Here is a 12,897-nt window from a genome sequence, read left to right as displayed (position 1 = left end):
TCTTCCAAGCGATATGAAAAGTTTCCAGTCTCTTTTTGTTCTTAGTTTAGTCATCTGAAAAAAATGACGATATAATAATACTTACTTTCAGAATGATTATTTATGTAAAATGCTTAGAGTAATTCTCATCATGTAGTGTACTCTTTATAAAGGTTATTTTTCTCTAGTTTAGAACTATGAATAGCTTTCCTTGAGTTGGATACAATTTAAGTAATGCTGAGTAAATAAAATTAAAAAGTGTTTTTAATGAACAAACAAGTTATAAAGATCTAACATTACCACTTCCAATACATTTAAGTGGTTTTCTAATGAAGATCATTATAATTTGGCCTAACATCTGTGATGCCAAAATATGGATTTTACAGACCTTAGCTTTCTAGAACTAAACCATTGCTTGGCTATTTATAAGAACTCATGAAATATAAAAATTGGTACTTTTTGACAACTCAATGGAAGTGAAAGTTAAAACATTTCTCAAGAAAACATCAATAAATAAGTAAATAGAAGAATAAACTAATATAACTAAAATTAAAAATTAAACAGTTCAAATATAAATAAAGACTATAGTTTAATTAGTAGTGTTGTGTCAATCTCCTGGTTTTGATGATTGTGCTATGATCATTTAAAATGCTATCATTGGGGAAAGATAGGTGAAGGGTATATTGAACTGTATTATTATAAATTACATGTAGAGTTTAACATTATTTCATAAAACAAAGGTTCTATTTTGAACCTAAATATGGTAGAAAGGTGCTGTACTTGAAATTAGAATATTTTACTCCTTGAATTGCTTAGTCCATATGTTAGGAAATCGAGTAATGAATCACTGTCATATTTCTGATTTCCAAGACATGTTTCTCTGTTACCACCAAACCTCCTTATTGATACTGTAATTAACTGTGCTAGATGTAGAAGAGAAATGATATACCCAGAAAACGTCTTGAGTATTTATTCTCTTGCTGCATTTAGCTCTCAAAATAATCAGGTGGTCCAGAATATCTCACTAAAATACTTTGGGGAGTGTCGTGTAAAACAATGATGTTTTCTTAACTAAGGTCTTAAATCCATGTTTCATTTTTCTACCTCTGAAATAAATCTAATTACATTAAGCTAGCTCCCAATGAGATGGCATCGAAAGGATTTTTCTAGTGCATCATTCTTTCCAAAGCAGTTTTTATCAATGTGTATGCCAAGAGAAAGGGTCATTTTAAGGAATACATGAGATCTTATACATATCTGTGTGTTTGTGTGTGTGTGTGTGTATCTATCTATATATAGGTCATATATAGATCTTATATAAATATATAAGATCAATATATACATACTGAACATTTTACAAACTCTAAAGCAAAATACCCATAAAAGTCTTATGGTCATTTCTGTTTGAATCACTCTACCGATGTGTTCAGAATGATTCTGAATGCAATCAGATGAAAAGTGTATGACCTCTTACTGAAAGTAAACAAGGTTTTGCTGTAGCTAGATGAAATTAGACAACCCTCAATATGTCTGCATCTTAGTTTCCTATGAAAATAGGGATACAGAATCTGGAATTGTTGTGAAGATTCTGTTACATAATAAGTCTAAGTTGTCTAAGACATTTGTTAGCATATATAAGAAACTTGCATATAATGAATCTTATTCTTCACTCTCCCTACAAAAGACAGAAATAAAATTGCCCTTTAACAAGTAACTTGGAAATTCCTTGAGAGAATGTGTCCTGTCCATTATTAAGCTCCAACTTCTACACTCATTTGGATATAATGTCTGAACTATTTTTGCATTGACAATTTAAGGATTAACAAGAACCCTGAAGCTTTGAAGATGAAATCCACAGACTATGAGTAACCCAGGCAGCATTTCCTGTTATTATAGATATACAGTAATACATCATATTGATTTGAATTTTTATAATCCTGAATTTTTAAAAATATAGCTTTCATTGTGTAACAAAATTCTACTAGACTGTAATAGCTTCTGATTATCTCAGCATTTAGCACAGTGCCTGACACATAATACTCAGTAATGTTTGTGGGATGAATAAATAATGAATGAATGAAATACTTCTCTAGTGATATTTGTGAAAAAACAAGTGATTTAATGCATTTCTTGTATGCAGCTATAAGAACAAGTAAGACATAATTATTAGGACATATTGTGCAATTTTTATAGAAAAGTTTCATAAGAAGATCATTGAACAGGTCACCATTTGAATCTAGACCACATCTTCTAAAATTTATAACCTCCTTTTGTATGGTTCTAGGTAATTCATTTATACATACAGACACTGATAATGGGAGTATGTGCCAACAACATTAAAAAGGAAGCCATTTGCTCAAAGTTATCAATGAATCTTTTTAACAAAGTGACAGACTTAGAATGCCTAATGGAAGAATTTAGAGGTCAACACCAAATGGTTGCTAAAGAAATGTATTTTCCTTGTGAATACTTAATGAGATATTAAGAGTCATCCATTCTTTCTCAAGATGTTCAGTATCCATCTTTTATCCTTCCTTGCCCCTTGCTACAGGAACTGTTCCAAAGTTTGAATCTTCAGGACCCGCCCACTGCGTCCTCAACTGCTGCTTGCTCAAGTGTCAGTGTCTCCATCACAGAACACTGTAGCTATGCTCAGATGTATAGTCCTCAAGTGACATGCCTTCTACAATGAGTCCTCTCATGTCTCCTAGTCCTGTTAGCCTTGATCACCAAGAGAAACTCACAGGTGTGCCCCTTTCTAGTCAATCCCAAAACTCCATAAACAGCATTTCTTTTGTTACTATAATAGGTTAGTTAGTAGTACTTGTTATTAAACTTCATGTAAATGGACTCATCCGGTATCTGCTTTTATGTCTGGTTTCTTTCCTTTTGCCTGACACAAGGAGTTTGAAATCTATCACTCTGTTGTATCAATAGTTTATTCTTTTTATATTAAGTGTTCCATGTTTTGAATACACTATAATTTATATATACATTTTCCTGTTGTTAGACATTTGGGTTGTTTCTAATGTTTGGCTATTATGAATACAGATACTATTAATATTCTCTAAGAAGTTTTGTGAACATATGTTTTCTTTTCTCTAATAAATCCTGTTCCAGTTGGTACATATTTAATTAGTCTTTTAAATTTTTTTATATAGCACATTATTTTACATCTTCTGTTATAAATCTTTTGTTAATCTTTATATTTTTTATTAAATACATTTATATATAAAGAGACAGAAACCAGATAAAATATATATAATATACTAATATATACATACATTTTCCTTCCCTGTATATAACTTGCCTTCTTCTTTCTCTGAGGTAAGCTTTCCATAAGAAGTTTTAAATTATGATCTAGCTCAACTTTTCTTTACTGTGTATGTGGCTCGTGCTTTATGATTCTTCCTAAAAAATTATTTGCCTCCCCCAAGTTTGTGAAGGTCTTCTCTTGTTATTTCTTCAAGAAATTTAGTAGCTTTACCTTTTATGTTTAAATCTATAAACCATCTGCAGTTAATGGTAGTCTGTGATATGAGGTATGAGTTTAAGTAGATTTTGTTTTATCTGGAAAGTCAGTTTGGTTTTGGAAAGTCCATTTGTTCAAAGGATTTATTTTCTTATTTATTGCTTTGGTTGAATATCAATTAACCATTTGAGTATCAATATATCTTAGAACTCTCCATTCTGGTCCACTTATCTATATTTATAGCGTTAGCCATCCTGTTTTGATAAGCTTAATATTAAAGTAAGACTTATCAGACAACCCAAATGTCTAACAACAGGAAGATGTATATACATTTCCTCCATATTTGTTATCTTACATGATTGTTTTGTTTTTTGCTAATCATTTGCATTCCCATATAAGATTTAGGATCACTTTGTTAATATGTATAACAAAAACTGATGAAATTTGGATCAAGAGTGCATTGAGTTTACACATCAGTTTAAGGATGAGGGAAATTTTCATTATCAATTTGTCTTTGCAATATGTTACAGTTTTCAATGTATAAGTCTTTCATGTCATTTGTTCAACTTGTTGATTTTATTCCCCATCATCTTAGGTTTTCTTGATGTTATTGCAAATAAATATTTCTTTTCTTTTTTTCTTTTGAGGTTGTTCTTTTATTTTGTTCACTCAAAAATTGCTTTTTATTTTTTATTTATTTTTAAATTAATAATTTATTTATTTTAAATTTACATACATCCAAGTTAGCATATGCTATAACAATGATTTCAGGAGTAAATTCCATAATGCCCCTTACCCATTTAGCCCATCCCCCCTCCCACAACCCCTCCAGCAACCCTCTGTTTGTTCTCTATATATAAGAATCTCTTATGTTTTGTCCCCCTCCCTGTTTTTATATTATTTTTACTTCCCTTCCCTTATGTTCATCCGTTTCGTATCTTAGAGTGTTTATATGAGTGAAGTCATATGATAATTGCCTTTTCTGACTGATTAATTTCACTTAGCATAATACACTCTAGTTCTATCCACATAGTTGCAAATGGCAAGATTTCATTCTTTTGGATTGCTGAGAAATACTCCATTATATATATATTCTACATCTTCTTTATCCATTCTTCTGTTGATGGACAGCAAATAAATATTTCTATTTTAATTTTATTTAATAATTTTCAATTAGCATGTAGAAATACAATTAATTTCTATATATTACCTTGTATGCAATGAACTTCCTTCATTTTCTTATTATTTCTAGTACAATTTTTATAGATTTCTTAGGAGTTTCTTTGGAAACAGTTACATTAACTATAAATAAGACAATTTTAGTGCATTTATTTCAATCTTTATTCCAATTTGGTAATTTGTATCTTCTTATTTTTTGTAGGTAAATCTGGCAAATTTATTAACCTTTAAATAGAACCAAATTTTGACTTTTAAAATTTTTGTCTACTGTTATTTAGTTCATTGCTTTCTGCTTTTATATTATTTTTGATAACTTTTACTCTGGGATTAATTTGCTCTTCCTTTCTTTGTTTCTTAAAAACTAAGAATTATTTCTTTTGTTATTTTATTTTCTTAATATAGGCATTTAAAAATATAAACTTCTAAGAAATTATTTTGTTGCATCCACTAAATTTTAATGGGTTTGTTTTCATTATATTTGGTGAAAATATTTTCCTACATTTTGGTGATTCTTTAAAAATTCTTGATTTACTTACAAGAATGTATTTAATTTCCAAATGTTTGCATATTTTCTAGATATTTCACTGTCATCAATTCAAATTCAAGTCTATATTACTTTTAGATCAGAATTTATAAGATTTTAATCTTGAGTTAGACTTACTTTATAGACCAGCAGATAGTTTACCATAGGGAACATGCTCATTTAAAGTTTATGTACTTTGCAGTCATATTCTAATAATATCAGATCAAGATATTTAATAAGACTGTTCAAGTGTTTTAAATTTTTTTTCTAGCAGACCTTCCCATGATTCACAGATTCCTATATCCAAATCTCTGTTATATGTGTCAACTTTAATGTCTAAAAGATATGTCAGACTTCACAGGGAGCTTTGCCCAAATATATCCTCACACCAAGTCTCCACTAATTCAGTAAGGTTCCACCATTATTCATCTCTTTGTCTTCTGCTCACATCAAACACTAAGAATAATCCTTTACTTCTTTTCTCTTTTTAATCTTCTTTTAAAGTTTTTTTTTCAAATAAAAAAGAGCCAGGTGATCTTGTTAAATCCTGCATTGTCTTCTTTTGCAACCAGATTAACATAACTCCATATCATGGTCCACAGATCCTATAGAGCTGCCCCTAGATATTTCTCCAGCACTCAATACTCTTCTCTTTCTTCATTATTCTCCAGACATGGTGGCATTCACCCCACCCCCCTTACTATGTGAGTTTGAGAGCTTGGCACTTCCCATTTTTTTTTTCTACTTGGAGTAGTTTCTTCCAGATTATCTGATTACTTCCCTATGGAAATCTCAACACAATTATCAACTCTTCAGGGGGACCTTTCTTGACTTCTCAAATTCATGTACTACCCACCATCATATCCTCCATTTTATGCTATGTTATCTTTTTCATGACCCTTTTATTACCTGAAACTATTTTATTTTGTTTATATATTCCTCACCTTCTTCATTCCTGTAATGCAATATTATAAGGGGAGCAATTAGGTAAATTGTGTTCAGTGTTCCTGTTGTATACTTTATCTCTTGTACAGTGCCCAAGACATAATGTCTACCCAGTAAATATTGATTGATTGATTTTTTGACTCCTTGCTGAGTTTAGAAAGGAGCCCTAGGCATTTGACTTAATTATCAGTGATAACTATTTACAGATTTCACTAGCTACATGGCTTTTTCATAGAAAGCCAAGAATGGGAAGATTCCTGTAAGTGATTCACTTTTTAAATAACCCTCACTTTTCCTGTTTTACTTAAATTCCTTCACTATATTCTTAATCAGTTCCTCCTGTCTCAACCCAGTTTATCAAAAACGGCTGGTTGCCTCTCTTTGTACCTTTCCATCATTCAAAGACCATCATAAGACCAAGACTAATTTTGCCATTAAAAAAAGATTTTCTACCATTTTTAACACTTCCTAAAGTTTTGTATGCCTACTCTAGAAATCTTTCTTTGGACTCGCATCCTTTTCCAGTAGAACTTTTTGCTACAAGCAAATGTTCTGTATCTGTGCTGTCCAGTACAGCAACCCCCAGCCATATGTGTGTAAATGAGCACATATTTCTCACTTGAAATGTGAGAAACTAAGGGACTGAATTTTAAAATTTAATTTTATTTATTTTTAATTTTTAAGTATTTATTTATTTTTGAAAGAAAGACAGAGACAGAGACAGAGCATAAGTAGGGACACAGAGTCTGAAGCTGGCTCCAGGCTCTGAGCTGTCAGCACAGAGCCCAACATGGGGCTTGAACTCATGAACCACAAGATCATGACCTGAGACGAAGTTGGACACTTAACTGACTGAGCCACCCAGGTGCCCAAAATTTTATTTAATTTTAATTAAAATAAAATTTAAATATCCACATGTGGTGGGGTGCCTGGGTGGCACAGTTGATTAAGCATCCAACTCTTGACTTTGGCTCAGGTCATAATCTCATAGTTTGTGAGTTCGAGCCCCATATCTGGCTCTGCACCGACAACGTGAAGCCTGCTTGGGATTCTCTCTCTCCCGCTGCCCTCACCTGCTTGCTCACACACACACACTCTCTCAAAATACATAGATAGACTTAGAAACTTAAAAATAAATAAATAAATGTCCTGTAGTTAGTGGCTACTGAAATCACACAATTCTTTTGGAAACTGTGGAATATTCCATATACTCTGAGGCATAAGCACATTTTACTTACTAGCTGGTGACCCATATTAAATATGAAATAGGATATTATTTTTAAAGTTTCTGGGGAAAAATGTTCCAACACCTTATTTACAGCAAATGTTGAATTTAGGTTGTCTTAAACATGACTTTAATTATAAAATTGATGTTAGAACATTCATTAGCTAGATAAAAGTCCCTTTGTTTATAGAAGAGGCTGACATTAAGAATCTTTATTTCTGTATTGTAAAAACTTCTCTGATGTTCCTCATATATGGCACTTGATATTTTCTTGATGAAATGGAATATATATAACTATTTGGTTTTCCTAGTATTTTAAAGTAAATGCCATTCAGACTAGATTTTCTTCAGCTACCATTTAATGATGCTATGTTTAAACTTCTTAACACTAATCAAATGCCTTGATCCTATACTTATTTTCAATTTCAAGGTAAAGGATGTATGTTAGAGATAACTGGAGACATTTAAAATTCAACCTCACATATCTGGGTCATGGTTAGGTCGTGATATCTAATGTACTTTCTGGCTGAAGTAAGTCTTCATTAAACAAGTAAGCAAGATTTATAACAGTTTTAGCTCTCAAACACATTTCATATTTCCAAATTCCTGTTATAATTTACTTCTGATTTGAGGTATTCAAATGAGTGCTACCTTTATTTTATTTTTTTGCAAATAAGAAATGTCTTGATTTTTAAAATGAGTATTTATATTTGCTAATTTATTTAATTGAGCTCTGCATAATACTCAGGTTCCAAAACTCATTTATGCTGTGTAAATTGGATATAAAATGTAAAACCAATGTATTTTACATTGAAACGTTAGGACTGCTGCAAGTCACAAAGCATGTTTGTACATTTCTACGCCACTTCTAATACCTCAGCTTTATTTAGCACAGGGATTTAAAAAAAATTAAGGACAGTAAAACCTTCCAGATGTCATCTGTGTTAATTTTCCCTAGATAGGAAGCAGAACATATGGTTTATGAAATAAAGGAAATGGTGGGCCACCATATATTTAGGATTCCTTGAATGTACCATCTCAAAGCCTCTTATTTTCCTTTCCCCTTCTTCACTGAATTAGCAATCTCTGACTCAATATGGCAAAAGTATAACTTTTAAAGAAAATTAGCAATAAAGAAGTTAGTGCTTCAATATCATTGAAGTATCATTTAAATTCATTACCCTAGCTCTGGAATGTTAATAAATTAGGGGTAACACATTTTACAACCATGTCTCTTTTGATCTCTTTCTGTCTCTTTCTCTCTTTGTGTGACACAGGCAAACACACGTGTGGCATTAAAATATCAGCTTTAGCAAATGTCAGTTCTTTCATACAATATCTAATCACCATTTGTGAGTATGAAAAGATTGTAATAAAACCTCAGTAAAATAAACAGTGTTTTTGTAGAGTAGGAGACTTCATAAAAGCAGGATATCCCCCCAACCCCAATATAGAAGGTGGTATTGCTCAAAAGTCTCAAATCTCATTAGTGCCAAGACAATTGAAAGCTGTGCTCTCAGTGCTCATAAATGTGAAGCATTTTTCACTTACTTTTCACTTATGTTTATTTTTGAGAGAGAGGGAGAGGGAGAGAGACGGAGTACAAACAGGGGATGGACAGAGAGAAGGGAGGCTCAGAATCAAAAGCAGGCTCCAGACTCTGAGCTGTGAGCACAGAGCCAGACGTGGGGCTTGAATTCACAAAACTGCAAGATCATGACCTGAGCCACAGTTGGTTGCTTAGGGCTGCCTCTGTACCTGAAGTCCCTGTGCTGGGCCCTAGCAATCATGGCCGTGTTTCTGGCCGTGTCTGCAGTCGCCATTGTGGTCCTGGCTTCTAGAACAGGGGTCACATGCCAGCCGTGCCCCCCCGGGCTGGATGTGGTGTGAGGAGCATTGCTACTACCTCTCTGCCGAGGCTCGGGCCTGGGAGGCCAGCCAGGCCTTCTGCTTGGCTCACCACGCCACCCTCCCCCTGCTGGACCACACCAAGGACATCCTGAGCAGATACCGGCTCACCAAGCACTCCTGGCTGGGGGCCCGGCGAGGCCCCCAGGGCTGGCACTGGATCGACGGGGCCCCACTACCACCCCAGCTACTCCCGGAGGAAGATGAGGACCAGCCGGGTCTCAAGTGCGGGGGCCTGGAGGAAGGCAAGCTTGTGGCTTGGGACTGTGCCTCTCCAAGACCCTGGGTCTGCGCCAGGGGGACCAAGTGATTCAGGTTCTGCCCATCTGGGGACTTCAGGGCATGTGGCCCCGAGTAGAAGCCAGGTTGCCAGCGGGGGTAGCCACTCCCCCCCCCCCCCCGGCTTCTAGATGTACCTGCTCTGCGCTGAGGGGCCCGGTCTGAGTGAACCCAGGACCAGACTTCCGGTGCATGCAGATCACCACCAGGGGAACAAAGGTTTTCTGGGGCCCCGGGCAGAGTATTTTAGCCTCCAGCTTCGGAAGTGGATTCGTTCGGTTACCTTGGGATAGTTTCTGAGCACTTTGGAGCCTGCGTTTCTCCCTCATTAAAATGGCGTTTCCCACCCTAAAAACAAACAAACAAACAAACAAACAAACAAACAAAAACTGAGCTACCCAAACACCACAACTTAACTTCTTTCATGGTGCATGCAAATGACATCTCATGTGTTGTGATGAATAGTAAACATACAAATGACAGTTTCACCACTGTCAGCAATGAAAATAAGAAATTAATTAGAAGGTTTCCCCATGAAAATTCCAAATTTAACTAAATGAAATCTATTAGAAAGTGTTTCAGAGATGTCACAGAAAAAGGGCAGCTAGTGACATATCTATCTATATACATATGATATCATAGATAAAGAAATAGTTGATATTTATATATATAGTTATAGTTATAACTATATATAACTGATGAGAGAATTAATATACCACTAATACACACAAACACACACACACACACACACACACACACACACACATGTACATACTCAAATTACGTATATATTTTTTGATCTGGAAATTGAGAATTTACAAATGCCAGCATCCTTTGCATGTGCTAATCCATGGTAATTTTTTTACCCTGCTAATCTACACACACATACACACTCATACACACACAGGCAGGCACACACACATAACATCTTCATCTATAAAGTTTTCTCTTGCTGTAGCTCTTAATTTTTTGACTCAGAGAGTTCTCATATGGATCTTTCTTTGTATATATATCTTGTGTTTTCACATCTTTCTTGAAGTCTTACTAGGCACTTTTCTTCAGCAACTTGAAAGAGAGGCCTTTCAAGGGTTTCACTACCTCTGGTACACTCAGTAAAGGTTTATTGAGCTGAAATTTTGTATCTCCTAAATAAAATAGAGCTTTTTCCTTTACACAATTTTAAATTTAAAATGCCTTAAGAGAAGAACTGAAAGGTAATTTTTTCCTTATATGGCAAATTTTATTCTACAATATCTAGTTTCCATATTGTTAGTCTCAAATATAACCTTAAATGCAGAAAAAATTTAGACCCCATAGTGTGTTTACATTTTATTAAGCAGATACAGATGTTAAATGTTTCCATCTTAAGATCTGAAGTAATATAGACATTATCTAGTAGAATCCAATGCAGTGTTTAAATCACTTTGAGAGATTTATCTGATTTCTAAAATTTAGGGTGATTTTCAGTCTTTATTAGTCTCTCCAAAGGTTTGTTGACTTATTCATCTTCTAAAAAAAAACAACTTTTGGCTTTGTTGAAGCTGTTTATTCCTTTGTTTACTTTCTATTTCATAAAATTCTGTTCAAAATCTTATTATGTCATTTCTTTTACTTTAATGTTACTGTGATTTTTTTCCCGATTTTCTGTTTTTATTTTTTAAGTTTATTTATTTATTTTGAGAGAGGGAGAGGAGAAGAGCATGAGCAGGGAGGTCCAGAGAGAGAGGGGGTGAGAGAGAATCCCAGGGAAGCTCCATGTTCAGCTGGGAGCCCAACCTGCAGCTGGATATCACGACGGAGAGATCATGACCTGAGCTGATATGGAGTCAGATGCTTTTCTAAATGAGCCACCATGATTTTCTGAAGTGAAATTGTAGTTAATTAATTTTCATATTATTTTACCTCATTTCTTTTTTATCCCCTTTTTCACAAATTAAAATGAAAAAAATATTGCTAGCAAAATGGAAACAAATGCAAAATATGCTTGTTACATGAGCTTGGCAAGAAAAGAAGATAAATAAAATATAAACAAAGACAACATGTAATTGAAAATATAAACCTAAACAGTCCAATGATGAGACATAGGCATGTGCAAAAGTAGTTGAATCTCTACAAACACACAATTAAGGAAACAAACACCAAAAGAACCTTCAAAGAAATAAAATTTAGAAGGGCCTCAAATTTATATTCCACAATAGTAAATACCAGAGGACAACAAATTTGAATACTATTTGTTTTAGAATCAGGGAAATAAAACTATTTTAAATGGAATGTGAATATAACAAAGAATGATAACAATGAGCAGAATGAATAGTAGAAATAGCCAAGGTATAGTGATACAAAATAAACTCTTCTACTAATTTAGGCTGGAGATAATAAGACCTAAACTATATATATATATATATAATTAGCAAATATGGGAAGGAAAAAAAAAGCTTGAGAATCACTGTATATCATGAACTAGTGTCATATGGCATAATGGGGTTAAGTATAAATCCTAAATTATGAATCATTTTACTCAACCTCAGCATACCATATGGTAAATGGGACAATTATACTAAGCTCATTATGTGAGATAATAGTATTATTTCCTACATATCTGTTTCTTCTCCATTTAATGAGATAATGTGTGGGAAGAAGCAATGTGAACTTCCAAGCTATACTTTAATATCAGGTATTATTCATGATTGCCTTTTTTTGTTTGTTTTTTAAGTAGGCTTCAAACCTAGTATGGAGTCCAAAGTGAGGCTTGAACTCACAACACGGAGATCAAGACCCAAGCTGAAATAAAAAGTGGGACATTTGACTGATGAAGCCAACCAGACACCCCTTATTCATGATTGATCTTATTATTAATGGTGAACCAAATGATTTGGCAACTCCTTTTACCTAGAATGTAAAGAAGAGAATACTCAAAAATTATTCCAGAATCCTAGGTCTAAATTCTAGAACAACAGCACTGTTTCAAAGAAAGACTGGGCTTATCATTTATCTTCTTTTTGAATTCAGATATATGTTCAAGGTATTAATAATAAAAATGTAGATATGTGAAAAAGAGGCAAAATTAGAGGAACAAAACAATTCACTACTCTATAGATGTGTTAACATCATGAGCATTTTGTGCTGCAACATTCTAGTGGAGGTAAAAATGCTGAAGTTAAGTAAACAAAGACAACTTGGATTTATTATTACACTGCTGTTGAATTTTTAAAGTTTATAATTATTTAAAGATTTAATCTACCTCCTCACTTTTTAGGTACAAAGCTTAGGTAAAATATCAGATTTAGAGATAAATAAAAGGTGCTTAATAAATGAATGAAACTAGATGAATAAAATGTAGTTCCTTGTTAATTTAAGTCTTGAAGTTAGATTTGTTGCTGTTGTTGT

The 12,897-nt window shown here is 33.5% G+C and overlaps 1 protein-coding gene and 1 long non-coding RNA gene across 4 annotated transcripts in view; both read left to right on the top strand.

Annotated features, from left to right (window-relative positions):
• The window catches only part of LOC115304461, a 32,577-nt gene extending 29,744 nt beyond the window's left edge, over positions 1 to 2,833 (top strand). For all 3 annotated transcript variants that reach the window (XR_003914445.1, XR_003914443.1, XR_003914444.1), the window contains one exon: positions 2,531 to 2,833. This is a non-coding gene — a long non-coding RNA (uncharacterized LOC115304461). The remainder of the gene's footprint in view (positions 1 to 2,530) is intronic.
• Positions 2,834 to 9,202: 6,369 nt separating this feature from the next.
• Positions 9,203 to 9,566, top strand: LOC115305111 (killer cell lectin-like receptor subfamily G member 2). The gene has a single exon (XM_029955447.1). It carries the CDS (start codon positions 9,203 to 9,205, stop codon positions 9,539 to 9,541), a length of 339 nt encoding a protein of 112 aa, XP_029811307.1. The 3' UTR covers positions 9,542 to 9,566.
• The last annotated feature ends 3,331 nt before the right edge of the window (positions 9,567 to 12,897 follow it).

Source organism: Suricata suricatta, chromosome 10 (assembly GCF_006229205.1).
Source record: "Suricata suricatta isolate VVHF042 chromosome 10, meerkat_22Aug2017_6uvM2_HiC, whole genome shotgun sequence".
Lineage (NCBI taxonomy): Eukaryota > Metazoa > Chordata > Mammalia > Carnivora > Herpestidae > Suricata > Suricata suricatta.
Note: the sequence above shows the minus strand (reverse complement) of the source record. Positions and strands in the feature narration are given on the sequence as shown.

What these genes read in the sequence shown, in the direction of transcription:
- LOC115305111 (XM_029955447.1), top strand. Translation starts at nt 9,203, where the DNA reads ATGTGGTGTGAGGAGCATTGCTACTACCTCTCTGCCGAGGCTCGGGCC.